A 27,465-nucleotide genomic window follows, 5' to 3' on the forward strand; every position below is an offset into this window, starting at 1 on the left:
GTCGTTGACGTGCTGGCTGATACCCAAACGGGATGAGCTGGAGATGTGTCTGCCTTGGTCCTTTCACTATTGGCTGCTACTTCCCGGCAGATGTCAGGTGGTGCAATACCGGCTAAGCAGTGTAATTTCTCCAGTGGTGTAGGGTGCAGACACCCTGTGATAATGCGGCATGTCTCATTAAGAGCCACATCCACTGCTTTGAGTAGGGACGCTATATTAATTTAAATATTTTTACAGCCAAAAAAATTATCCAGCCAAAACTTGGGCTGAAGGCCTAAAGCAAACTTGCTTCCAGTTGCCGCCGGAGAAACCAGTGCTACCGCGTCCCAGAGGCTGCCGCTGCCAAAAAACCACCGCAGAAACACTCGCCGGACACAGGAAGGCACACAGCCTGGCGTGGCCTTCTGGACCCCTTTAAAAGCTGCCCAGAGTCCATCCAGTCCAACTCCCTTCCCCAGGGCAAGAAAACATAATCAAAGCCCTCCTGACAAAGAGCCATCCAACTATACACACGCACACACACACACACACACACAATCATATATGTATATGACATATATAGTATCATAGATTTGAAAGGGACCTCTAAAGAAGGACAATTATATGTTGCATGTCCCATAGCAGGCAAACCAGACAACATCCAGGCAACACTGACAAAGAAATAACAATAAATACTGTTTACCTACAAGTATAAAGAAATTATGTATATCAGAATTCAACACTTTCTCATTACTTTATTTTCCAGATCACCAGACTGGGTCACAGCAACGCCCGGCAGGGAACAGCTAGTAGAATATATATATATATTATACTAGCTGTGCCCTGCCACGCGTTGCTGTGGCCTATAGTAAAACTTATCAAAGTTGAGGTAGATATCTGGACTATTATGAAAGAGAGGTACCTACCTATTCCTTCCCCCTTTCCCTCCTTTCTTCCTTCTCTACCTCTTTCTTTCTTTCCTTCTTTCACTACTTGGTTTCATCCTTCTCTCTTTCCTTCATTCCCTCCCCCTTTCTTCCTTTGCCTTTCTTCCCTCCCTGTTTGCTTCCTTCTTTCGCTTTTTATTTCCTTTTATTTCACCACCATCATAACAATAACAATAATGCAATGTATTGCCTCCGGGACCTGACACCTCTCCCATTCCCCCTAAAAGGGTCTCATAGGAATAATAGCATCATAATAATCATAGAAATAACAACCTTTACCCGCCACGCGTTGCTGTGACCAACCTTCCCTCTTTCTCTCCTTCTTTCCCTCCTTCCTTCCTTCCCTCCCATCTTTCCTTCTCCTCTTCCTTCTCTATCTCCTTCCTTCCCCCTTTTTCTTTCTCTTCTGGCCTCTTTCCTTCCTTATCTCTTTCATTCTTTCCTTCCCTCCCTCTTTCTCTACATCTTCCCCCTTCCTTCACTCCCTCTTTCCTTCCTTCATTCCCTTTTTTCTTTCCTTCGCTCCTTCCTTCCTTCCCCCTTTTTCTTTCTCTTCTGGTCTCTTTTCTTCCTTCTCTCTTTCCTTCTTTCCTTCCCTCCCTCTTTCTCTACATCTTCCCCCTTCCTTCACTCCCTCTTTCCTTCTTTCATTCCCTTTTTTCTTTCCTTCTCTCCTTCCTTCCTTCCCCCTTTTTCTTTCCCTCCCTCTGTCTCTCATTTCTTCCTTCTCTACCTCTTTCCTTCCTTCCCCCTTTTTCTTTCTCTTCTGCTGTCTCTTTTCTTTCCTTCCATCTTTCCTTTTCTTTCCTTTTCTTCTTCCTTCTTTCTCTAACTTTCCTTCCTTCCCCCTTTTCTTTATCTCCCTTTCTCTTTCTTCCTTCTTTCCTTCCTTCCTGTCTTTCCTGGATTTTGACAGGGCGGGAAGGGGTGCGGTGGGGTTTGGAGGTGGCGTGAAGTAAAAGGAGGTAAGATTGGGGCAGGCGAGTGATGGAGCGTGAGGTTGTGTGTGTGTGTGCGGCAGCGGGGGGAGTGATGGAGAGTGGGGTTGCGTGTGTGTGTGCGGCAGCGGGGGGGAGTGGGGTTGCGCGTGTGTGTGTGGCGGTGGGGGGAGTGATGGAGCGTGGGGTTGCGTGTGTGCGTGCAGCGGGGGGAGTGATGGAGCATGGGGTTGTGTGTGTGCATGCGGCGGGGGGGGGGGGTGTGTGCAGGAAGCGGCGCGGCGGGGCTTGGAGTGGGCATGGCTTCCGCAGAGGGAACTGTGTGCGCGCGCCAGGGAACTTGCGGCTGGGCACCAATGCGCATGCTCAGTTGTTTTGCCGTTTTGTGAGTGTGTTGTTGTGTTGTTTTTCATTTTGAGTAGATAGGTTTGTACCTTATGGGTTGTGTTATGGGCATGGAAATTTTGGTTAAGTTTCGTTGGGGGGTTTGTGAGTTTTGTTGATTTGCCGTTTTGTGAGTGTGTTGTTGTGTTGTTTTTCATTTTGAGTAGATATGTTTGTACCTTGTGGGTTGTGTTATGGGCATGGCAATTTTGGTTAAGTTTCGTTGTTTTTTTTGAGTTTTGTTGTTTTGCCGTTTTGTGAGTGTGTTGTTGTGTTGTTTTTCATTTTGAGTAGATATGTTTGTACCTTGTGGGTTGAGTTATGGGCATGGCAATTTTGGTTAAGTTTCGTTGGGGTTTTTTGAGTTTTGTTGTTTTGCCGTTTTGTGAGTGTGTTGTTGTGTTGTTTTTCATTTTGAGTAGATATGTTTGTACCTTGTGGGTTGTGTTATGGGCATGGCAATTTTGGTTAAGTTTCGTTGGGGTTTTTTGAGTTTTGTTGTTTTGCCGTTTTATGAGTGTGTTGTTGTGTTGTTTTTCATTTTGAGTAGATATGTTTGTACCTTGTGGGTTGTGTTATGGGCATGGCAATTTTGGTTAAGTTTCGTTGGGGTTTTTTGAGTTTTGTTGTTTTGCCGTTTTGTGAGTGTGTTGTTGTGTTGTTTTTCATTTTGAGTAGATATGTTTGTACCTTGTGGGTTGAGTTATGGGCATGGCAATTTTGGTTAAGTTTCGTTGGGGTTTTTTGAGTTTTGTTGTTTTGCCGTTTTGTGAGTGTGTTGTTGTGTTGTTTTTCATTTTGAGTAGATATGTTTGTACCTTGTGGGTTGTGTTATGGGCATGGCAATTTTGGTTAAGTTTCGTTGGGGTTTTTTGAGTTTTGTTGTTTTGCCGTTTTGTGAGTGTGTTGTTGTGTTGTTTTTCATTTTGAGTAGATATGTTTGTACCTTGTGGGTTGAGTTATGGGCATGGCAATTTTGGTTAAGTTTCGTTGGGGTTTTTTGAGTTTTGTTGTTTTGCCGTTTTGTGAGTGTGTTGTTGTGTTGTTTTTCATTTTGAGTAGATATGTTTGTACCTTGTGGGTTGTGTTATGGGCATGGCAATTTTGGTTAAGTTTCGTTGGGGTTTTTTGAGTTTTGTTGTTTTGCCGTTTTATGAGTGTGTTGTTGTGTTGTTTTTCATTTTGAGTAGATATGTTTGTACCTTGTGGGTTGTGTTATGGGCATGGCAATTTTGGTTAAGTTTCGTTGGGGTTTTTTGAGTTTTGTTGTTTTGCCGTTTTGTGAGTGTGTTGTTGTGTTGTTTTTCATTTTGAGTAGATATGTTTGTACCTTGTGGGTTGTGTTATGGGCATGGCAATTTTGGTACAGTTTCGTTGGGGGGTTTTTGAGTTTTGTTTCCTCGTTGGATGCCCCTAACAAATTTATATATATAGATTTCAACTGAGTAGGACCTGAATTTTCTGAAGCTGACTGTACTTAAACGACGGGTTGGGATTCCTTTTGGAGACAACAAGTGGGATAGTGTCCATTGCTTAGAAGAGTTGTTTTGAGGGCTACAATGATGGGAATCTCCCAGTTTGGGGATTCTGGGGATTGCAGTTCATCAAAATCACTTTTCTAAACCCTGGTATAGACCACTAGGGCTATTCCAGCTTTGAGTAAGGCTGGGTAATCAACGTAAGATTTGGTGTTTAGGCATCTTTCCAGGGTGATGACGTGTTATGTGGGTTGTTGTAGGTTTTTTCGGGCTATATGGCCATGTTATAGAGGCATTCTCTCCTGACGTTTTGCCTGCATCTATGGCAAGCATCCTCAGAGATAGTGAGGTGCTTCTTCTCACAACCTCTGAGGATGCTTGCCATAGATGCAGGCGAAAGGTCAGGAGAGAATTCCTCTAGAACATGGCCATATAGCCTGAAAAAAACTACAACAACTCAGTGATTCCGGCCATGAAAGCCTTCGACAATACAATGTGTTATGTGTTTTGGGGTGAGAAATACCACCCAGGAATTGTGGGAGTTGAAGTCCATGCCTGTTCTACAGGAGAGATATACACTTCAGTTCAACAAGTTGGCAGTCCAGAAAAGTATATTTTCTTAGCTTTGAGTAAAAACATAACAGTATGGACTGTGGAATGGGAAACTCATAATTTTTTAAAAATGAAACTCTCAGAATCAGAAAACGCCAATAAGGCCATAAACGCAATATTGAACCTCCCTCTGGAAAATATATGTAATCATTATGCAGTATTCAATAGTTATAATTTAATCTTCCGTTGAGCGGAGGGCGGGAGGGACCGACATTGATTCTTTGGGTCAACGCCGGATTTGCCTTCTGAGCCAAGAGTTGATTTTGTAAGTTACTGGTGTTGAGCAGCACCAGGGCAAAGTGTCCTTGTAGAGAGGGTTAGAGCTCCAAGTTTCACCTAATAAAAGGGATTATGCATATTGGTTGATCGAAGCTTTTAGCCCCTCAACACAAGGTAAGAGCAGCTGTTGCTGAAAGGGACCCAAGTGTGACGATCTGGATCTCAGTAGAAAATGTTGTTGCATTTATTAGATAAATTAAGGAAAGGCATCGTTATGCATGGAATATATGTAGTACTTACTTGGGCGATCCCTTGCCGTCCGAATAGGATAGTCTTCCAAGATTGGTGTACTGGTGGTGGGTCCGTAGGTGACTGTGGAGCCCTATTCTTGATCCGCATGTTCTCCCGCGGTGAGGACATCGGTTTCCAGATGGAAGGCGGTCCTGGTCAGGGTTGGCTTGACATGCCTTCCTCTTGGCACGTTTGTCCCTTTTGCCCTCCATTTGTGCCTCTTCAAATTCTGTAGGACTGCTGGTTACAGCTGACCTCCAACTGGAGTACTCAAGGGCCAGGGCTTCCCAGTTCTCGGTGTCTATGTCACAGTTTTCAAGGTTGGCTTTGAGCCCATCTTTAAATCCCTTTTCCTGCCCACCAACATTCTGTTTTATGTATTGTCGAAGGCTTTCATGGCTGGAATCACTCAGTTCTTGTGGGTTTTTTGGCCATGTTCTAGAGGCATTTAAAATTGAACATAGTAAAATTGAACATAGGAATGGCACAAGGATTATGAGAACGGATCTGATTTCACTGAGGCGCTATGTTTTGACTTGTTAATTGTTGCTGATTTTGTTGTTGTATATGTTGCGTTTTTAATTGCACTGACATTGTTGTGATAACCTGTACCATGTAAACCGCATTGAGTCGCCTGTTTGGGCTGAAAAATGCGGTATAGAAATAAAGCAAATAAATAATAAATAAATTTCTCCTGACGTTTCGCCTGCATCTATGGCAAGCATCCTCAGAGGTGAGGTCACCTCTGAGGATGCTTGCCATAGATGAAGGCGAAACGTCAGGAGAAATGCCTCTAGAACATGGCCATATAGCCCGAAAAAACCCACAAGAACTGAGATTCTGTTTTCTGTTCTTGAGTTCAGAGTAGAGTAACTGCTTTGGGAAATGGTGATCGGGCATTCGGACTACGTGGCCGGTCCAGTGGAGTTAATGGCGGAGGACCATCATTTCAATGCTGGTGGTCTTTGCTTCTTCCAGTATGCTGACATTTGTCTGCCTGTCTTTCCAAGTAATTTGTAGGATTTTTTGGAGGCAGCACTGATGGAATCGTTCCAGGAATTGCGTATGACATCTGTAGACAGTCCACGTTTCGCAGGCATATAGTAGGATTGGGAGGATGATGGCTTTATAAACAAGCATCTTGGTATCCCTACGGATATCCCGGTCCTCAACACTCTCTGCTTCATTCGGAAGAATGGTGCACTTGCAGAGCTCAGGCAAAGTTGTATTTCAGTGTCAATGTTGACTTTGGTGGAGAGGTGGCTGCCAAGGTAGCGGAAATGGTCAACATTTTCTAATGTTACACCATTAAGCTGTATTTCTGGCATTGCAGATGGGTTGGTTGGTGACTGCTAGAAGAGCACTTTGGTTTTATCGATGTTCAATGACAGGCCAAGTTTCTCATATGGTTCTGCGAAGGTGTTTAGAGTAGCTTGTAGGCCTTCTTCTGAATGCACATAGATGACATTGTCATCAGCATATTGGAGTTCTATAACATGTTGTGACCTTAGTTTTGGCTTTCAGTCTGCTGAGGTTAAATAGCTTGCCATCTGTCCGACAGATGATTTCCACTCCGGTGGGAAGCTTCCCATCAAGAAGATGAAGTATCATAGTAATGGGCTTTTAATTTCCGCTTTTTCAACTTTTGCAAAGTTTGGAAACCACGGCTCTTCATGATCCCAAACTGACTGGGGATGCAACTCATGGTTTTTGTCTCTTGGAATAATAGCACTGATGCTGCAGCCTGGGAAAAGAAGTAGCTACAAAGAGAGAACTAAGATCCTAGGAAGAAGATAAAGAAAGATCCACGAATTGCCCTGTTCTTTCCTCCTTTTGCACTAAAACAGTTCACAGACAAAAAAAAAAATCAGGCAAAAGGAGGAAAGAACAGGGCAATTCGTGGATCTCTCTTTAGGGCAAATTGAAGCAGACTTGAAAACTTTGCTGCAGATCCCATCAGTTCTCCAAACATGTAGCTGTGTGCTATCCAAAAGGAGAAAAAATATGGATCTTATGAGAATTAATTTACTGGAAATTACATCTATAGCACTATGAAGGCTTTAACCTTAGACGAGCAGGGTGGACACGTTGGCAAGCCGTTAAGCCATCATTCCTTCACGAGGAGATAATTCAAAGAGTGATAGAGGGGCAATCTGGAAAGCGTCTTCAAGGATTATCGAGTGAAATATGTGGCTTTAAAAGGATGAATGAAAGAGAGGGGAGGAGAGAGCGAGAGCAAGTGGGGGGTCTGAGGGGTTTTAGAGACATCCCAGAGAATAAAGCAAATAATATGAATAGTATCAGGGCTCTATTAGTGAATGAGAGGATTTAGTTTTTTGGATAGTTAACTGTACTATATGGGTTTAATCATGGGCATTTGCCTGAGTGACAGGCTTCAAAAATAAAAGTAGCCAAGCTTTCTTTAGTTAAGTGCTGCTGTCTTGACCAGAGTAATCAATTTGTAATTGTTAGGACTAACCAGAGAAATAAGGGATAAGGTTTCCCTACCTTTATTAGTGGTAAAGGGGATTTCAAAAGGTTTATTAACTGGTTTGAGACAAAAGGAGCACAGATTCCCTCTTCTAGGCAACCATTAAAGCAGCATTTCTCAACCTGGGGAGGTCGTGAGGGGGTGTCAGAGGGGTCACCAAAGACCATCAGAAAACACAGTATTTTCTGTTGGTCATGGGGGTTCTGTGTGGGAAGTTTGGCCCAATTCTATCATTGGTGGGATTCAGAATGCTTTTTGATTGTAGGTGAACTATAAATCCCAGTAACTACAACTCCCAAATGCCAAGGTCTATTCCCCTAAAACTCCATCTGTGTTCATATTTGGGCATATTGTGTATTGGTGCCAAATTCACAGTTCTCTCTGGATGTAAGTGAACTACAACTCTAAAACTCAAGGTCAATGCCCAGTAAACCCTTCCAGTATTTTCTCTTCATCATGGGAGTTGTGTGTGCCAAGTTTGGTTCAATTCTATTATTGGTGGAGTTCAGAATGCTCATTGATTGTAGGTGAACTATAAATCCCAGCAGCTACAACTCCTAAATGTCAAGGTCTATTCCCCCAAAACTCCATCTGTGTTCATATTTGGGCATATTGTGTATTGGTGCCAAGTTTAGTCCAGATCCATCATTGTTTGAATCCACAGGGCTCTCTGGATATAAGTGAACTACAACTCTAAAACTCAAGGTCAATGCCCAGTAAACCCTTCCAGTATTTTCTCTTCCTCATAGGAGTTGTGTGTGTAAAGTTTGATTCAATTCTATTATTGGTGGAGTTCAGAATGCTCCTTGATTGTAGGTGAACTATAAATCCCAGTAGCTACAACTCCCAAATGTCAAGGTCTATTTCCCCCAAACTCCACCAGTGTTCACATTTAGGCATATTTTTAAATGTGTCACGGTGTATTGTTTTATTGTTTATCGTTACTGCTTTAATGTTTTTGATTTGCTTATGAATTACATAATGTATTGTTATGTTGTTGTTTTATTGCCTCGGCCTTTGTAAGCCGCATCGAGTCCTTCGGGAGATGTTAGCAGGGTACAAATAAAGATAATAATAATAATAATAATAATAATAAGTATTCATACCAAGTATGATCCATCATTGTTTGAGTCCACAGTGATCTCTGGATATAAGTGAACTACAACTCTAAAACTCAAGGTCAATGCCCAGTAAACCCTTCCAGTATTTTCTCTTCATCATGGGAGTCGTGTGTGCCAAGTTTGGTTCAATTCCATTGTTGGTGGAGTTCAGAATGCTCCTTGATTGTAGGTGAACTATAAATCCCAGCAGCTACAACTCCCAAGTGTCAAGGTCTATTCCCCCAAAATTCCATCTGTGTTCATATGTGGGCATATTGTGTATTGGTGCCAAGTTTTGTCCAGATCCATCATTGTTTGAATCCATAATTCTCTCTGGATGTAAGTGAACTACAACTCTAAAACTCAAGGTCAATGCCCACCAAACCCTTCCAGTATATTCTGTTGGTCATGGGAGTCCAGTGTGCCAAGTTTGGTTCAATTCCATTGTTGGTGGAGTTCAGAATGCTCTTTGATTGTAGGTGAACTATAAGTCCCGGCAACTAGAACTCCCAGATGACAAATCAACACCCCCCTTCCCAAACCCCACCAGTATTCAAATTTGGGCATATCGGATATTTGTCCCAAATTTGGTCCAGTGAATGAAAATACATCCTGCATATCAGATATTTACATTATGATTCATAACAATAGCAAAATTACAGTTATGAAGTAGCAACGAAAATAATGTTATGGTTGGGGGTCATCACAACATATGGAACTGTATTAAGGGGTCGCGGCATTAGGAAGGTTGAGAAACACTGCATTAAAGGGATAGGAATACTAAAGCAACCCTAAGGAGGACATACTAGTAGCAGTGAAGGCTGAAACCACTGGTGGACAGTATCAGAGACCAAAGCAAATAATGTCACCATAGAATCATAGAATCAAAGAGTTGGAAGAGACCTCCTGGGCCATCCAGTCCAACCCCATTCTGCCAAGAAGCAGGAATGTTGCATTCAAATCACCCCTGACAGATGGCCATCCAGCCTCTGCTTAAAAGCTTCCAAAGAAGGAGCCTCCACCACACTCCGGGGCAGAGAGTTCCACTGCTGAACGGCTCTCACAGTCAGGAGGTTCTTCCTCATGTTCAGATGGAATCTCCTCTCTTGTAGTTTGAAGCCATTGTTTCGTGTCCTAGTCTCCAGGGAAGCAGAAAATAAGCTTGCTCCCTCCTCCCTGTGGCTTCCTCTCACATATTTATACATGGCTATCATATCTCCTCTCAGCCTTCTCTTCTTCAGGCGAAACATGCCCAGCTCCTTAAGCCGCTCCTCATAGGGCTTGTTATGCCTCTCTTCTTCCCTCCTTACCTAGGAGGTAAGGAGGGAATATTATATATAATACTAGCTGTGCCCTGCCACGCGTTGTTGTGGCCTGTAGTAAAACTTATCAAAGTTGAGGTAGATATCTGGACTATTATGAAAGAGAGGTACCTACCTATTCCTTCCCCCTTTCTCTCCTTTCTTCCTTCTCTACCTCTTTCTTTCTTTCCTTCTTTCACTACTTGGTTTCATCCTTCTCTCTTTCCTTCATTCCCTCCCCCTTTCTTCCTTTGCCTTTCTTCCCTCCCTGTTTGCTTCCTTCTTTCGCTTTTTATTTCCTTTTATTTCACCACCATCATAACAATAACAGTAATGCAATGCATTGCCTCCGGGACCTGACACCTCTCCCCTTCCCCCTAAAAGGGTCTCAGAGGAATAATAGCATCATAATAATCATAGAAATAACAACCTTTACCCGCCACGCATTGCTGTGACCAACCTTCCCTCTTTCTCTCCTTCTTTCCCTCCTTCCTTCCTTCCCTCCCATCTTTCCTTCTCCTCTTCCTTCTCTATCTCCTTCCTTCCCCCTTTTTCTTTCTCTTCTGGCCTCTTTCCTTCCTTCTCTCTTTCCTTCTTTCCTTCCCTCCCTCTTTCTCTACATCTTCCCCCTTCCTTCACTCCCTCTTTCCTTCCTTCATTCCCTTTTTTCTTTCCTTCTCTCCTTCCTTCCTTCCCCCTTTTTCTTTCTCTTCTGGTCTCTTTTCTTCCTTCTCTCTTTCCTTCTTTCCTTCCCTCCCTCTTTCTCTACATCTTCCCCCTTCCTTCACTCCCTCTTTCCTTCCTTCATTTCCTTTTTTCTTTCCTTCTCTCCTTCTTTCCTTCCCCCTTTTTCTTTCTCTTCTGGTCTCTTTTCTTCCTTCTCTCTTTCCTTCTTTCCTTCCCTCCCTCTTTCTCTACATCTTCCCCCTTCCTTCACTCCCTCTTTCCTTCTTTCATTCCCTTTTTTCTTTCCTTCTCTCCTTCCTTCTTTCCCCCCTTTTCTTTCCCTCCCTCTGTCTCTCATTTCTTCCTTCTCTACCTCTTTCCTTCCTTCCCCCTTTTTCTTTCTCTTCTGCTGTCTCTCTTTTCTTTCCTTCCATCTTTCCTTTTCTTTCCTTTTCTTCTTCCTTCTTTCTCTAACTTTCCTTCCTTCCCCCTTTTCTTTATCTCCCTTTCTCTTTCTTCCTTCTTTCCTTCCTTCCTGTCTTTCCTGGATTTTGACAGGGCGGGTAGGGGTGCGGTGGGGTTTGGAGGTGGCGTGAAGTAAAAGGAGGTAAGATTGGGGCAGGCGAGTGATGGAGCGTGAGGTTGTTTGTGTGTGTGCGGCAGCGGGGGGAGTGATGGAGCGTGGGGTTGCGCGTGTGTGTGTGGCAGCGGGGAGGCGTGGGGTTGCGCGTGTGTGTGTGGCGGTGGGGGGAGTGATGGAGCGTGGGGTTGCGTGTGTGTGTGCAACGGGGGGAGTGATGGAGCGTGGGGTTGTGTGTGTGCGTGCGGCGGGGGGTGTGTGTGCAGGAAGCGGCGCGGCGGGGCTTGGAGTGGGCATGGCTTCCGCAGAGGGAACTGTGTGCGCGCGCCAGGGAACTTGCGGCTGGGCACCAATGCGCATGCTCAGTTGTTTTGCCGTTTTGTGAGTGTGTTGTTGTGTTGTTTTTCATTTTGAGTAGATATGTTTGTACCTTATGGGTTGTGTTATGGGCATGGGAATTTTGGTTAAGTTTCGTTGGGGGGTTTGTGAGTTTTGTTGATTTGCCGTTTTGTGAGTGTGTTGTTGTGTTGTTTTTCATTTTGAGTAGATATGTTTGTACCTTGTGGGTTGTGTTATGGGCATGGCAATTTTGGTTAAGTTTCGTTGGGGTTTTTTGAGTTTTGTTGTTTTGCCGTTTTGTGAGTGTGTTGTTGTGTTGTTTTTCATTTTGAGTAGATATGTTTGTACCTTGTGGGTTGTGTTATGGGCATGGCAATTTTGGTTAAGTTTCGTTGGTTTTTTTTAGTTTTGTTGTTTTGCCGTTTTGTGAGTGTGTTGTTGTGTTGTTTTTCATTTTGAGTAGATATGTTTGTACCTTGTGGGTTGTGTTATGGGCATGGCAATTTTGGTTAAGTTTCGTTGGTTTTTTTTAGTTTTGTTGTTTTGCCGTTTTGTGAGTGTGTTGTTGTGTTGTTTTTCATTTTGAGTAGATATGTTTGTACCTTGTGGGTTGTGTTATGGGCATGGCAATTTTGGTTAAGTTTCGTTGGGGTTTTTTGAGTTTTGTTGTTTTGCCGTTTTGTGAGTGTGTTGTTGTGTTGTTTTTCATTTTGAGTAGATATGTTTGTACCTTGTGGGTTGTGTTATGGGCATAGCAATTTTGGTACAGTTTCGTTGGGGGGTTTTTGAGTTTTGTTTCCTCGTTGGATGCCCCTAACAAATTTATATATATAGATAATATCCCTGACCGTGGAGACAATCCTGAGATATGCGTTCCCTTTCTTTTGGGCTACAGTTCCTAGAATCATCCAAGCATTCTGACCACACTGTTCAGAGGATATTGGTCTTTGTAGGCCAAAACCATGCTTTCTCCATGCAACATCCAAACTGTGGTGCAATGACACATAGCTTGCTTTTTGGGAGCCAGCACACACACACAAACATACATACATACATACATACATACATATACACACAGACTTTTTACTTCTGCAAGCATGTGTTACCTGTGGGTGTGTTGTGAGGAGCGACGATCCTGAGACATAGGAAACCTTCTCATAATGTGACTGAATGATCCAGTTGGAGCTGCCGAGGGCATATCCGGAACTGAGAGGAGAAACTTGCACGGCACCAAAAAGTTCCTGTAGGAAGGCGGAGAGAAAACAAAAGCACCCAAACAATCTATGAATTGGAGGATTCCAGAAAATAATACACCATGCACAATGCCTTCGTCAAATACTTGTGCTCTTTTGGTTCAAGTCACTCCTCCATGTTCAGGGGCAGTACACCTGTCAATGGAAGTTGCTGAGGAGGAATGACTGGCTTGTGTTCAGATTATGAGAAATGCTGTATCATACTGTATATTAGTCAGATCAAGTTTTGAGATGGGTTGTTGTAGGTTTTTTCGGGCTATATGGCCATGTTCTAGAGGCATTCTCTCCTGACGTTTTGCCTGCATCTATGGCAAGTATCCTCAGAGGTAGTGAAATCTGTTGGAACTAGGAAAATGGGTTTATATATCTGTGGAATGACTAGGGTGGGACAAAGAACTCTTGTCTGCTGGAGCTAGGTGTGAATGTTTCAACTGACCCCCTTGATTAGCATTTGATGGCCTGGCAGTTGTTTGGTGTGGCTATATATAAACCCATTTTCCTAGTTCCAACAGACCTCACTACCTCTGAGGATGCTTGCCATAGATGCAGGCGAAACGTCAAGAGAAAATGCCTCTAGAACAATGGCCATATAGCCCAAAAAAAACCTACAACAACCCAGTGATTCCAACCATGAAAGCCTTCAACAAGTTTTAAGATACTCTGAGGTGCTTGCCATAGATGCAGGCGAAACGTCAGGAGAAAATGCCTCTAGAACAATGGCCATATAGCCCGGAAAAAACCTACAACAACCCAGTGATTCCAACCATGAAAACCTTCAACAAATTTTAAGATACTTGAGAAGGGATTTGTCTTGCAGCACAGGAATGTCTAGTTGTGAGAACATTTTTAATAGCTGCTCCTAGGCCAGGCATGAGCAAACTTTGGCCCTCTGATTGTTTTGGACCAACACCCGGTAGGCTGTTAGGAATTGTGCAAGTTGAAGTCCAAAACACCCGGAGGGCCAAAAATTGCCCATACCTATGCTAGACAGAGGAATTCCCTTCCAAAGGTGGTCCAGCTCACTCCTTTCCTTCTTTACACTCAGCAGACCATGTTCTTTTTATTTAAGGAAGCCTTTGCATTTTATACATAGAGCAAAGGAATATTTGAAAGTAGTGTACCATGGTTATAAACTCAGTTAACCATATGCAGTTTGAACGGAATTGTAATGTAGGGTGCATCTATACTGCAGAGACCATGCAGTTTGACACCACATTATCTGCCATGTTTCACTGCTATAGCATCCTGGAAATTGTAGTTTGGTGAGGGACCAGCACTGTTTGGCAGAGAAGTCTTAAAGCCCTTGCAAAACTTCAGCTCCCATGATTCCGTAGCATCAAAGCAATTGAAGTATTGTCAAGCTACACTGATTATGCAGCCATAGATTAACCTTAACTATATCTAGGACTAGGCTGTAGCACAGCTGGTTAATCACTAGCAGCAATAAATCACTGCTGACCAGAAGGTGGCAAGTTCAAAGCCCGAGTCGGGTTTGAGCTCCTGACTGTTAATAGCCCAGCTTACTGTTCACCTAAGCATTTCGAAAACAGCTAACCTGTGAGTAGAGAAATTAGAGACCACTTAAAGTGAGGAGGTAGATTTATGACATCATAAAAATGCCAGAGATCAAAGAGCAAGGGGGAAATACTATGATAAAAGGCTTGGCATCATAGTGGATGAAACAGCAGCTCCCCCTGTGGTCGGAATCAAGCAACCTCCAAGAGCCGAAGTTGGAAAAAATGCTGAATAACCTCTATCTGTCTGTATATCTTGTATGTTTAAAAACAGAATTGAATGTTTGCCATGTCTGTGTGCATTGTGATCCGCCTGAGTTCCCTTCAGGAAGAGAAGGGCAGAATATATATACTGTAATTAAATTAAATTAAATTAAATTAAATTAAATTAAATTAAATTAAATTAAATTATTAAATTAAATTAAATTAAATTAAATATACTCAACAATAAGTCTAGAAATCTTAATCAAAAAATTAGACCCCAAAACATGTACTGTATCATAAGTCTTATGAAAAAAAGATAAGGACTGAACAATCCTGCTTTGGATCCCATGCCAGGAGAAAGGTGGAATATAAATCAAAATAAGTAAAAATAATGCATAAACAAACAGCAGGAAAGGTCTGACATCATCATGCTTTGCTTGCAATTTTCCCAGAAATGTCTGCTTCGGTGACAACTGGTTATGAAACCATTTATTATTTCTGAACTACCATTTCCAGAATCCCTCTGTCGGCAGAACCAACTTCTGGGAGCCTCTGTCCAAAAATAGTAGCCTTTCTAAGCCTTGGGCCAGACAGATCTTTGGCAGGGTCTTTAATGGTTATTCCTATATCCTCAACAAACAATAGTTAGGACTGCTTCCCCTTTCTGCAATTAACTCAGTGGCTTGTATTAACCATATTGACATCCTGTCTCTCAGTTTCAAATTTCCAAGGCAGCTTACAATGTAAATTACAGTGGTGACTCTAAAACCAGTTTAAAAGAACAGCAATAGCAGCATGAAACGCATACAACACAAATTATTATGCAAAATTGTTAAGAAGAATAGCAGCGCAAATGCATAATCAAGGAGCACTTTACCTAAGACAACCCTATGGAAAACCCAACCTGGACATTCTAGAAGTCTACTTCTAATTTTGAAAACCAGGTATACATTGAATATTCCTTATTTGAAATGTCTGGGAAATAGAAGTGTTTTTTCTATCTCAGGTTTTTATTTTTGGAATATGTGCAAATACATCGTGAGATATTTTGGAGATGGGACCCAAGACCAAACACAAAATTTATTTACATTTCATATATACCACATATACACAGCCTAAATGTAATATTATACACAATATTTTTAACAATTTTGTGCATCAAACAAAGTTTGTATGCATTAAACACTCAGGAAGCAAAGATGAGGGGAGGAAGGGGAGAAAGGGTGTTGGCAGGGTCCAACAAATCAAATAGCTGATGAAGCAGGAATTAAGCCCTTGATATTAGATCGCGGCATGGAGGGGGGGAGGTGTTCCACTAGCCGAGGGCCCCCCATAGAGGTCGTGGTGGGAAGGAGGAGATGCGGAAGAAGGAGACCTCGAATTCGGCCTAATTCGGACCGTCTATCTAAATTAACAATTCCCAATCGGTCTCCTAAGGTAAATTGGTGTAACCAGGTGAGCGGGCCCTCGGGATTGAAGGTGGTGCTGCTGAACGCCAGATCTGTCAACGGAAAAACGACCTGGATTCAGGACCTAATCCTGGAGGAGCGGGCAGATCTGGCGTGCATTACGGAGACCTGGCTGGATGAAGCTGGAGGTGTAAATCTGACCCAGCTCTGCCCTCCAGGCTTCTCCGTACAGCATCAACCGAGATCCGGAGGACGGGGAGGCGGGGTCGCAGTGGTCTATAGAGATTCCATCCATCTGACCAGGAGCCCCATTCCGCAGACCACAAATTTCGAATGCGTCCATCTGAGGGTGGGTGACCGGGACAGAATAGGGATTCTGTTAGTGTACCGTCCACCTCGCTGCACTACAGTCTCCCTACCTGAGCTAGCGGGGGTGGTCTCGAGCCTGGCGTTGGAGTCCCAACGGCTCCTCGTGCTGGGGGACTTCAACATCCATGCCGAGGCGACCCTCACAGGAGCGGCTCAGGACTTCATGTCCGCCATGGCAACCATGGGGCTGTCCCAACAAATAACTGGCCCCACCCACTGTGCTGGACATACATTGGACTTGGTTTTCTGCCAGGGATGGGAGCAGGGTGGCGGTGTGGAGGAGTTGTCCATCTCTCCGTTGCCGTGGACCGACCACTTCCTGATCAGATTTAGACTCACTGCGCCCCCTAACCTCCGCAAAGGTGGAGGACCCATTAAGATGGTCCGCCCCAGGAGGCTTATGGATCCGAATGGATTCCTGACGGCTCTTGGGGACTTTCCCGCCACCTCGGTAGGTGACCATGTCGAGGCCTTGGTCGCTCTCTGGAATGGGGAGATGGCCAGGGCAATTGACATGATCGCTCCGGAACGTCCCCTCTCAAGTAACCGAGCTAAACCATCTCCTTGGTTTACTGAGGAGTTGGCAGCGATGAAGCGAAGGAAGAGGGAACTAGAGAGCGTGTGGCGCTCGGACCCAAGCGAGCCAAATCGAGCACGGTTTGTGTCCTTTCTAAGGGCATATGCCGTGGCAATAAAAGCCGCAAAGAAAACTTTCTTTGCGGCCACTATTGCGTCTGCAAAAAACCGTCCGGCGGAGTTGTTTTGGATTGTCAGAGGTCTTTTGACTCCCACCTCAGGTGGGAGCCCTGACAATTCGGCCACGCGCTGTGAAGCATTTGCTCGGTTCTTTGCAGACAAAGTCGCTTTGATCCGTTCTGGGCTGGACGCCACATTAAATGCAGTCTCTGTGGATGTGACACGAGCGCCTGCTTGTCCCATTTTGATGGATTCTTTTCAGTTTGTGAAGCCCGAGGATGTGGACAAGATACTTGGAGGAATGAGACCCACCACGTCCATCCTAGACCCCTGCCCATCCTGGCTTCTAAGGGAGGCCAGAGGGGGATTGGCTGAGTGGGTAACGGTGGTGGTTAATGCCTCCCTTCGGGAAGGCAAGATTCCAGCGAGCCTAAAACAGGCTATTATAAAGCCGCTGTTGAAGAAACCATCACTGGACCCCACTAAATTTGACAACTTTCGGCCTGTTTCCAATCTTCCCTTTTTGGGCAAAGTCATGGAAAGCGTGGTGGCCTCACAACTCCAGGTATTCTTGAGAGACACGGATTATCTGGATCCGGCACAGTCTGGTTTCAGACCGGGACATGGTACCGAGACAGTCTTGGTCGCCTTAGTGGATGATCTGCGCCGGGAGCTAGACAGGAGGAGTGTGTCCCTGTTGGTGCTCCTGGACCTCTCAGCGGCCTTCGATACCGTCGACCACGGTATCCTTCTGGAGCGCCTTGCGGGAATGGGTCTTGGGGGCACTGCTTTGCAGTGGCTCCAGTCATTCCTGGAGGGTCGGACCCAGAAGGTGTTATTGGGGGACTCCTGTTCAACTCCACAGCCTTTGACCTGTGGGGTTCCTCAGGGTTCTATCCTGTCCCCCATGCTGTTTAATATCTACATGAAGCCGCTGGGTGAGATCATCCGGAGTTTCGGGGTGCGGTGTCATCTGTACGCAGATGATGTCCAGCTCTGTCACTCCTTCCCACCTGCTACTAAGGAGGCTGTCGAAGTCCTGAACCGGTGCCTGGCCGCTGTAATGGTCTGGATGAGGGCGAACAAACTGAAATTAAATCCAGACAAGACAGAGGTACTCCTGGTCAGTCGCAAGGCCGAGCAGGGTATAGGGTTACAGCCTGTGCTGGATGGGGTCGCACTCCCCTTGAAGGCGCAGGTTCGCAGCTTGGGGGTGACCCTGGACTCATCGCTGAGCCTGGACCCCCAGGTTTCAGCGGTGACCAGGGGAGCTTTCGCACAGCTTCGGCTCGTGCGCCAGCTGCGCCCGTACCTTGGGAAGTCTGACTTGGCCACGGTGGTACATGCTCTGGTCACATCCCGTCTTGACTACTGCAACGCTCTCTACGTGGGGCTGCCCTTAAAGACGGCCCGGAAGCTTCAGCTAGTCCAGCGCGCGGCAGCCATGTTGTTAACAGGAGCAGGATGCAGGGAGCATACAACGCCCCTGTTGTTCCAGCTCCACTGGCTGCCGATTTGCTACCGGGCCCAATTTAAGGTGCTGGTGTTATCCTACAAAGCCCTAAACGGTTCCGGCCCAAAATACCTTGTGGACCGCATCTCGGCCTACGAGCCCACGAGGACCTTGAGATCATCTGGGGAGGCCCTTCTCTCGATCCCGCCTGCCTCACAGGCACGTCTGGCGGGGACGAGAGAGAGGGCCTTCTCAGTGGTGGCCCCCCGGCTGTGGAACTCCCTCCCTGCTGACGTCAGACAGGCCCCCTCCCTCATGGCCTTCCGTAAAGGCCTGAAGACTTGGCTCTTCGAGCAGGCTTTCAACTAAGTGCTATGTTAATGGTATTGACAACCGGAACGAACTATGACTACGAGATTGACTATGATTCCATAATATGACGGAGCGGATGTTTTAGTGTAAGTTAGATATTATGTACTAGTGATGTTAGTTGTTGTTCTGATTCTTTGTAAAGTGTCTTTTTTGTACTGTACACCACCGCGAGTCGCCCTAGGGCTGAGAGCGGCGGTTAATAAATGCAAGAAATAATAATAATAATAATAATGTCACTATCTGAACCACCCATGGTTGAGATAGTGACATCACCAATTTTGGATTTTGGAGTATAATGAAAGACCTAAAGGCCATCACAGAACACAAGAGCCCACAACTGGATCTCTCTGTCTCAGAGTGTGGTGGAAGCTCCTTCCTTGGAAGCTTTTAAACAGAGGCTGGATGGCCATCTGTTGGGGGCACTTTGATTGTGCTTTTCTTACATGGCAGGGGGTTGGACTAGATGGTCCACGTGGCCTATGAACGGAGACAAGTTATTGACCTATTTCCAACATTGCTTCATCTGGCTACAGATTCTGTACTTGACACTTTTATCCCTCTAATCTATTGTATATTCTATGATTCTATGAACTGGCATAAAAGTGGCTATAAAAAGAGGGGTATGTGAAAGGTTCCATCTTTCTCTCTCCTGCATGATTCAGTGTGAGTATCTGTCCATTCTGTATGTGACTCTCTGAGGGGCTGCATAAGAACAAGCCTGAAAGTGGATCTGCATATCCAGATTAAAACTTCTGGATATTTTGGATGAAAAACACAAATCTGTAAGTTTACTAAACAGTGGGTAAACAAGATCAGATGCTTGTAGTTGGACTCTGCTGATAGACGGGCTGAAGTGTGTTTTAGCTGGGAAAACACTCTTGCAATCCAGAGTGCGGTGGTTCAGGGAGTGTTGGAGTTCAGCCTGTGAATGTGTCTAATGAGCAGGGTACTCTGGATGATGGGAGTGACAAGAAGGTTCATGCGTCTAATGATGAGGTTGCTCTAGATGCAGAGAATGACAATGTGGTTCATGTTCAAAGTGACTCTTCTGATGGGAATGTTCCTGAAGGGTTTGGGGATGATGGTCTGTGCCCTGAGCCTGGACTGCTACCAGAGGATTCCCAAGGCCTTGAGCCTGAGAAAGGCTCGGCGCCTGGTCCAGCTGCAGAAATTAATGAGCTAGTGAACAGGATAAGTGTTTTCAGTCAGCAAAGAAAAACAAACCAGGCTCTCAGGTGCTCTGCCAGACTGCAACAGAGACTGATAGGAGATTCAAGGCTGAGGAGAAGTCCATTCTTGGGATATACAGTAGATTAGAGGGATAAAAGTGTCAAGTACAGAATCTGTAGCCAGACGAAGCAACGTTGGAAATAGGTCAAGAACTTGTCTCAGGTTCCTGGATGCCTTGCCTTGGATAGATTCCTGAATTAAGTGCCTTGTTATTTCATGGTGGAGTGCTTTGCTTGATTTATGCTCAAGTACTTTGGGGTTTGTGCCTTGGAAGTTCCAGTATTTGTTTTCATGGACTATTTTCCTGGATTATCTGTTCCTATCTACCTTTTCTACCTATTTGGATTTACCCTTTACTGTGGATTGCTTTTTACTGCTACTGCTTTTAATTATCTTCAATAAACTGCTTGCATTTTACTCAGCTGTGTGGTGTTTGAAGTCCGAGGGTTTCCTGGCCTGGAGTGCAACAGTGAGGTCATGATTTGGAAACTATAAATCGTTTCAGGAACCCATTCCACATGGTGTAGGGATTGGGACTCTGCCCTAGGGCTTTAGGAAACCAGGGTCTGAACCCTCACTTTGAATCAGAGTCTGAACCCCCATCTACTGAATAGCCTTGGGCAATGTATCTTCAGCCTTAGAGGAAGGCAAGCCCAACCTCCCTAGAATCATAGAATCAAAGAGTTGGAAGAGACCTCATGGGCCATCCAGTCCAACCCCCTGCCAAGAAGCAGGAATATTGCATTCAAATTACCCCTGACAGATGGCCATCCAGCCTCTGTTTAAAAGTTTCCAAAGAAGGAGCCTCCACCACACTCTGGGGCAGAGAGTTCCACTGCTGAACGGCTCTCACAGTCAGGAAGTTCTTCCTCATGTTCAGATGGAATCTCCTCTCTTGTAGTTTGAAGCCATTGTTCCTTTGCGTCCTAGTCTCCAGGGAAGCAGAAAACAAGCTTGCTCCCTCCTCCCTGTGGCTTTCTCTCACATATTTCTCCCTCTGAACAATCACACCAAGAAAACCCTGTGACAAGGTCACCACAAGTCAGAAACAACGTGAGGGAACACAGAAACAAACTTTGCCTCCACATCCCATCTCTCATTTTCTCCCAAAGTCCTTGTATTTGGAATACTCACTATTTTCTGGGAGTACCCAACCAGCTGGATTTTACTGAGTGCCGAGTTCACTTCCTGCATATTGTAACATCTTCTCCAAGTCGCAACTTCCACGGCATCCTTCAAGGGGCTGGGCAGCAACCTGTGCAAGTCAAACAGAGATTGGGATCGTCAACACATTGGAAACCTGAATGAACTCAACAGATCTATGAATGAAAGGCGATCAAGATGGGAGCATCTCCACAACTCCCAATTTGGATTCGAATTGTACTGATTTAATTGGATGCATTTCAGCTGAGCCTTTGAGAGAGAGATCACACTGAGACTAATTTGGTTTCTTTATTGGGTGCAGCACCAGCATTTATTTTCCCTATTTATTTAGCAAATATATATATACTCCACTCTGTACCTGAGACTTCCAGGGCACTAGGTAGTGTTTAATTTTATTTATGCAGTTTTATGGTTTGTCTAACATTTTAATGAAGTGAAATGAGGTTTAATGTTCTAACTTCGTAAACTGTTTAATTGCTTTTAAATTAAGTTTTAGATTTATTCTTTCATCAATATTTTTGTATTGTTTTTAAATGATATTTAATTACAAGTTAATAGCATCAATCTACACCAGAACAATTTATAGACAGATTAAAGAAAACGAAACACCATAGACACAATTACAATGAGAGAGAGCAAAGGAATGAAGGATTTACTACCAACTTTCCTACTAACCGTTATACAAAGCATATACTATTACTTCCCTGCATATAGAATCATCGAATCAAAGAGTTGGAAGAGACCTCATGGGCCATCCAGTCCAACCCCTTTCTGCCAAGAAGCAAGAAATTTGCATTCAAATCACCCCTGACAGATGGCCATCCAGCCTCTGTTTAAAAGCTTCCAAAGAAGAAGCCTCCACCACACTCCGGGGCAGAGAGTTCCACTGCTGAACGGCTCTCACAGTCAGAAAGATCTTCCTAATATTCAGATGGAATCTCCTTTCTTGTCATTTGAAGCCATCGTTCCATTGCGTCCTAGTTTCCAGGGCAGCAGAAAAAAAGCTTGCTCTCTCCTCCCTATGACTTCCCCTCACATCTTGATCCACGGCCCTCATCATGTCTCCTCTCAGCCTTCTCTTCTTCAGGCTAAACATGCCCAGTTCCCTAAGCCGCTCCTCATAGGGCTTGTTCTCCAGACCCTTGATCATTTTAGTCGCCCTCCTCTGGACACATTCCAGCTTGTCAATATCTCTCTTGAATTGTGGTGCCCAGAATTGGACACAATATTCCAGATGTGGTCTAACTAAAGCAGAATAGAGGGGTAGCATTACTTCCTTAGATCTAGACACTATGCTCCTATTGATGCAGGCCAAAATCCCATTGGCTTTTTTTGCCGCCACATCACATTCCTGGCTCATGTTTAACTTGTTGTCCACGAGGACTCCAAGATATTTTACACACGTCCTGCTCTCGAGCCAGGCATCGTCCCCCATTCTGTATCTTTGCAATTCGTTTTTCCTGCCAAAGTGGAGTACCTTGCATTTGTCCCTGTTGAACTTCATTTTATTAGTTTTTGCCAATCATCTCTCTAATCTGTCAAGATCGTTTTGAATCCTGCTCCTGTCCTCTGGAGTATTGGCTATCCCTCCCAATTTGGTCCTGTCTGCAAACTTGATGATCATGCCTTCTAACCCTTCATCTAAGTCATTAATAATGATCCTGAACAGGACCGGGCCCAGGATGGAACTCTGTTTATGACACTTCACTCATCACTTCTTTCCAGGATGAAGAGGAAGCATTGGGGAGAATCACCCTCTGGGTTCGTTCACTTAACCTACTACAGGTCCACCTAACCGTAGTTTTGCCTAGCCCACATTTGACTAGTTTGTTTGCCAGGTCATGGGGGGCCTAGTCAAAGGCCTTACTGAAATCTAGATACGTCCATCCATGGCATTCCTCGCATCTACCCAGCTTGGAACTCTATCGAAAAAAGAGTCTGGCATGACTTGTTTTTGAGAAATCCGTGTTGACTATTAATAATGACCACATTCCTTTCTAAGTGTTTGCAGACACTTCCTTAATTATCTTGATATCAATCAATCAATGTCAATCCTCATATTGATTGACTGATATCAAGATCATTAAGGAAGTATCTGCAAACACTTGATACTGATACCTCATATGGAGTATATGGAACATAAATGAATTCTGTGTTGAGACTTGAGTCCCATCTCCCAGGGTATTTCATTATACGAGGGTTGAATGAAAAGCAATGCCTCCACCTTCGTAACTCCACAACAGATGGCAGTATTGCGGCTGGTACTGGCTTGTTCAGTAGACTCTCCTCTACAGTTTCATTTTGGCAGGAAGCCTTAGCATTGAACAGTTGTGTTGTTAAAGTGTGAAGTATGGAATCCTCTGCAGACCATCGGTCAATGCGACTTAAGTCATGTGCAGTCATTGAATTCTTGACAGCAGAAGGTGTCACCCCAAAGGAGATTCATCAGATAATGCAATCTGTTTATGGTATTTATTTATTTGTCGTATCAGGGCAAATCTGTTTATGGTGATTGTGTTGATGTGAGTACTGTGCATCGTTGGGTGCGTAAGTGCAAAGATGTTGAGGTGGGAACATCTGACTTGCGTGACAAATAAAGAATTGGACGGCCTGTGACAGCAACCACCGAGTTTCACAAGCAAAAGGTTGACAGATTGATTCAGGACGATTGTCGTATCACTCAGAGAGAAATTTCAAGCATAATTGGCATTTCACAAGAACGTGTGGGTCACATTATTGCTTTGCTTGGCTATCGGAAGATCTGTGCACAATGGGTTGCGGAAACAGAGTGTCGACTTCTTCTGTGACGGCTTCAAAAACTTGTTCATTGTTGGCAGAAATGTATCCAATTGTCTGGTGATCATGTCGAAAAGTGAATAGTGGTACATTCTAAGGATTATTACTGTGTTAGATTTATTAAAATAAATAAAATAAAATCCAAACTCAAGTAACGAAGATGGAGGCATTACTTTTCATTCAACCCTCGTATAAGCAAGTAAACCTGTATTTTTTTTAAAAAAACCCTTTTATCTCATATAATTGTTATATTATAACTTTTTGGATGTATTGCCAAAGTAGCACAAGTGCAAAAGTGTAATTTGGGGCAACTTCAATACCAGCATGAAGATATTTTAATATTTGAGCTCCTTGGGAAAACTATTGGTTTAGCATGGGGGAGGGGGTATTATTTGCATGAAGGAAGCTAGGAAATGGCAAGTGAATGGCAGTGTCACAGTCCATAAAATAGATGGCCCTATCCTGGGACATAAATCACCTCCCGTAGTAAGAACCCAGGCAGGAAGGCAGTGAGAGCTGCCAAAGACTGGAAGAGGAATAGGATTCTTATTTTGTATATTAAATAGATGTTAAATCAAAAGCTCATTCCAACCCATTTCCAATGATTTATGGAAATCGGTCAAGTTTTGCTGATCCGTTTGTTTAAAAGTACCTAATTTATGGGTGAATCTGTTGGGTCCGTGACCCTCTTCTCCATAATTTAAGGGATTGAAGAAAGCATTAAGGATTGCTTCTGCCAAGAGCGTCATGTATGCCTACAGCATGAAACCACCATCACTATACAGACACAGAGATGGAAAGCAAGTGGTCCAGCATTGCAAAATGGTGGAAAATGCAAGGGAAGACCACGGACCAGACCTCAAAGATGAAAACAACACCTGATGTTGTTACACCCATTTTCTATGGATATTGATCCAAACACTTGCCTACCTGTGCTCCTACACTTCGACATTCCCTAACTAAAGACGCCAAAATGGCTTTCTATTAGCAAATATAAACTTTCCTGGAGTCCCCAGTGGTGCAGTGCGTTAAACTGCTGTGCTTCTAAACTTGTTGACCAAAAGGTCACAGGTTCGAATCCGGGGACTGCATGTGTTTCCGCTGTCAGCCCTAGATTCTGCCAATGTAGCAGTTGGAAAACATACAAATGTGAGTATAGAATCATAGAATCCTAGAGTTGGAAGAGACCTCATGGGCCATCCAGTCCAACCCCATTCTGCCAAGAAGCAGGAATATTGCATTTAAATCACCCCTGACAGATGGCCATCCAGCCTCTGTTTAAAAGCTTCCAAAGAAGGAGCCTCCACCACACTCTGAGGCAGAGAGTTCCACTGCTGAACGGCTTTCACAGTCAGGAAGTTCTTCCTCATGTTCAGATGGAATCTCCTCTCTTGTAGTTTGAAACCATTGTTCCGCGTCCTAGTCTCCAAGGAAGCAGAAAACAAGCTTGCTCCCTCCTCCCTGTGGCTTCCTCTCACATAGTTATACATGGCTATCATATCCCCTCTCAGCCTTCTCTTCTTTCAGGCTAAACATGCCCAGCTCCTTAAGCCACTCCTCATAGGGCTTGTTCTCCAGACCCTTGATCATTTTAGTCGCCCTCCTCTGGACACATTCCAGCTTGTCAATATCTCTCTTGAATTGTGGTGCCCAGAATTGGACACAATATTCCAGCTGTGGTCTAACCAAAGTAGAATAGAGCATGGGTAGCATTACATCCTTAGATCTAGACACTAGGCTTCTATTGATGCAGGCCAAAATCCCATTGGCTTTTTTTGCCGCCACATCACATTGTTGGCTCATGTTTAACTTGTTGTCCACGAGGACTCCAAGATCTTTTTCACACTTACTGCTCTCAAGCCAGGCCTCGTCCCCCATTCTGTATCTTTGCATTTTGTTTTTCCTGCCAAAGTGGAGTATCTTGCATTTGTCACTGTTGAACTTCATTTTGTTAGTTTTAGCCCATCTCTCTAATCTGTCAAGATCGTTTTGAGTCCTGCTCCTGTCCTCTGGAGTATTGGCTATCCCTCCCAATTTGGTGTCGTCTGCAAACTTGATGATCATGCTTTCTAGCCCTTCATCTAAGTCATCTAAGTAGATCAATAGGTACTGCTCTAGCAGGAAGGTAACGGCACTCCATGCAGTCATGCTGGCCACATGACCTTGGAGGAGTCTACGGACAACGCCGGCTCTTCGGCTTAGAAATGGAGATGAGCACCAATCCCCAGTAGGACACGACTGGACAATGTCAGGGGAAAACCTTTACCTTTACCTTAAATATTCCTATTCCAACAGCCTTTCTGGAATTGGTTGCAATGGGATTTTCATGGTCCACTTTTTTGTGGATTTTTTATGCTTTATTTTTAATAGAGGTTTAAGTGGTTTTAATTTCATGACTTGCTTACATACGTAGATACCTAGATACATACATAGCTTTACTTAGGTTTTGTTTGTATTTTACTCTACATTTGCTTTAGCACAGCAGGTCAATTGCCAGCTGCTGTAAATTTTGTCAATCAACAGGTTGACAGTTCGAAGCCCAGGTCGGGGTGACTTCCTGGCCTTTAGCCCAGCTTCTGTCTACCTAGCAGTTTGAAAGCAAATCTGAGTAAATAGGTGCCACTTTAAAGCAGGGAAGTATTTAAGGCATCCATAAGGAAATTGCCGGTGATTTGATCAAGGAAGAAGTTTACAAACAAAGCTCTTCGGCAGGGAAAGAGGAGCAGCAGCACCCCCCCCCCCCCGGTGGTCAGAAGCAAGTGTCACAAAAAAATAATATGCAGATTTGAGAAATGTGGATTTGATATAATGACGTGTGGGAATGAATGGAAGAACAGAAGGATGTATGAATGGAGTTAATAATTTTGGAGACACCAGTATAATATTAAGACCTGCAATGACTAACTACCTGCTTGCTGGACTGTGATTAAAATCTGCTAATAAGAACTGAAAAGTAAACTCTGATAAGAACTGGGACAGTGATAACAGAAATGTTTACAATGTTAAGAAGGAAGTGAACACAAGCCTTGTGTTTGTCAACACCAATTAAGAAGATCAAAATCTGGCCAGGAATCTGAGATGGGTCCAGGGTGGAAGGCATTTATCATTAATTTACAACTTTGGGACTACATCAGCAAAATATTCCTATAAAAGACTCAATCTAATAATGCTCAAAGTGTGGCAGACCTGAGGAGTCTGTTCCACCCACTATGCTCTGCTCCACGGAAAAAGAGAGATAGCGTACTTATGGATAGTTGCAGATTTGCACGGGATCGGTGTGGTCACTTCGGGCTTCTTTCTCAAGGGAAGAGGAAGAAGTGCTTCTGGAGTCTTAAATTTTGCGCAGGGAGTCAGGTTCTGCTGTATGGAAAACAGAGATCTGGTGCTTGGCATTGTTCTTAGAAGTTTTGGCGTTATGTAAGTTATGGAACTATACATTGACAGGCGGCAGGAAATCAGGGTCTGGCCTAACAGGTGCTTCTCCAAGGAGGGAGAAAAGGATATGGTAATATTTGAAGGCCTGAGGATGAATCCGTGTACATGTGGTGTGAATGTTGAGTGAAAATGTAATTCCCCTTTGTTTGTTTGTTAGCCATGAAAGTATAAATCCAATGTAATTGCATAGAATCGGTATTTCTGTATATCTAAATGTTTTTCTGTAATCTGATATACCCTTTCAC

The 27,465-nt window shown here is 44.1% G+C and overlaps 1 protein-coding gene across 1 annotated transcript in view; it reads right to left on the reverse strand.

The window, feature by feature from the left end:
* INTS9 (integrator complex subunit 9) overlaps nucleotides 1-27,465 on the reverse strand; it is a 112,587-nt gene that overhangs the window by 50,975 nt on the left and 34,147 nt on the right. Inside the window, exons 7-8 of the mRNA XM_060754690.2 lie at nucleotides 20,960-21,080; nucleotides 12,432-12,566 (exon numbers count right to left, since the gene is read on the reverse strand). Coding sequence (XP_060610673.1) covers nucleotides 12,432-12,566; nucleotides 20,960-21,080 — 256 coding nt within the window. The remainder of the gene's footprint in view (nucleotides 1-12,431; nucleotides 12,567-20,959; nucleotides 21,081-27,465) is intronic.

This window comes from Anolis sagrei, chromosome 1 (genome assembly GCF_037176765.1).
Source record: "Anolis sagrei isolate rAnoSag1 chromosome 1, rAnoSag1.mat, whole genome shotgun sequence".
Taxonomy (NCBI): domain Eukaryota; kingdom Metazoa; phylum Chordata; class Lepidosauria; order Squamata; family Dactyloidae; genus Anolis; species Anolis sagrei.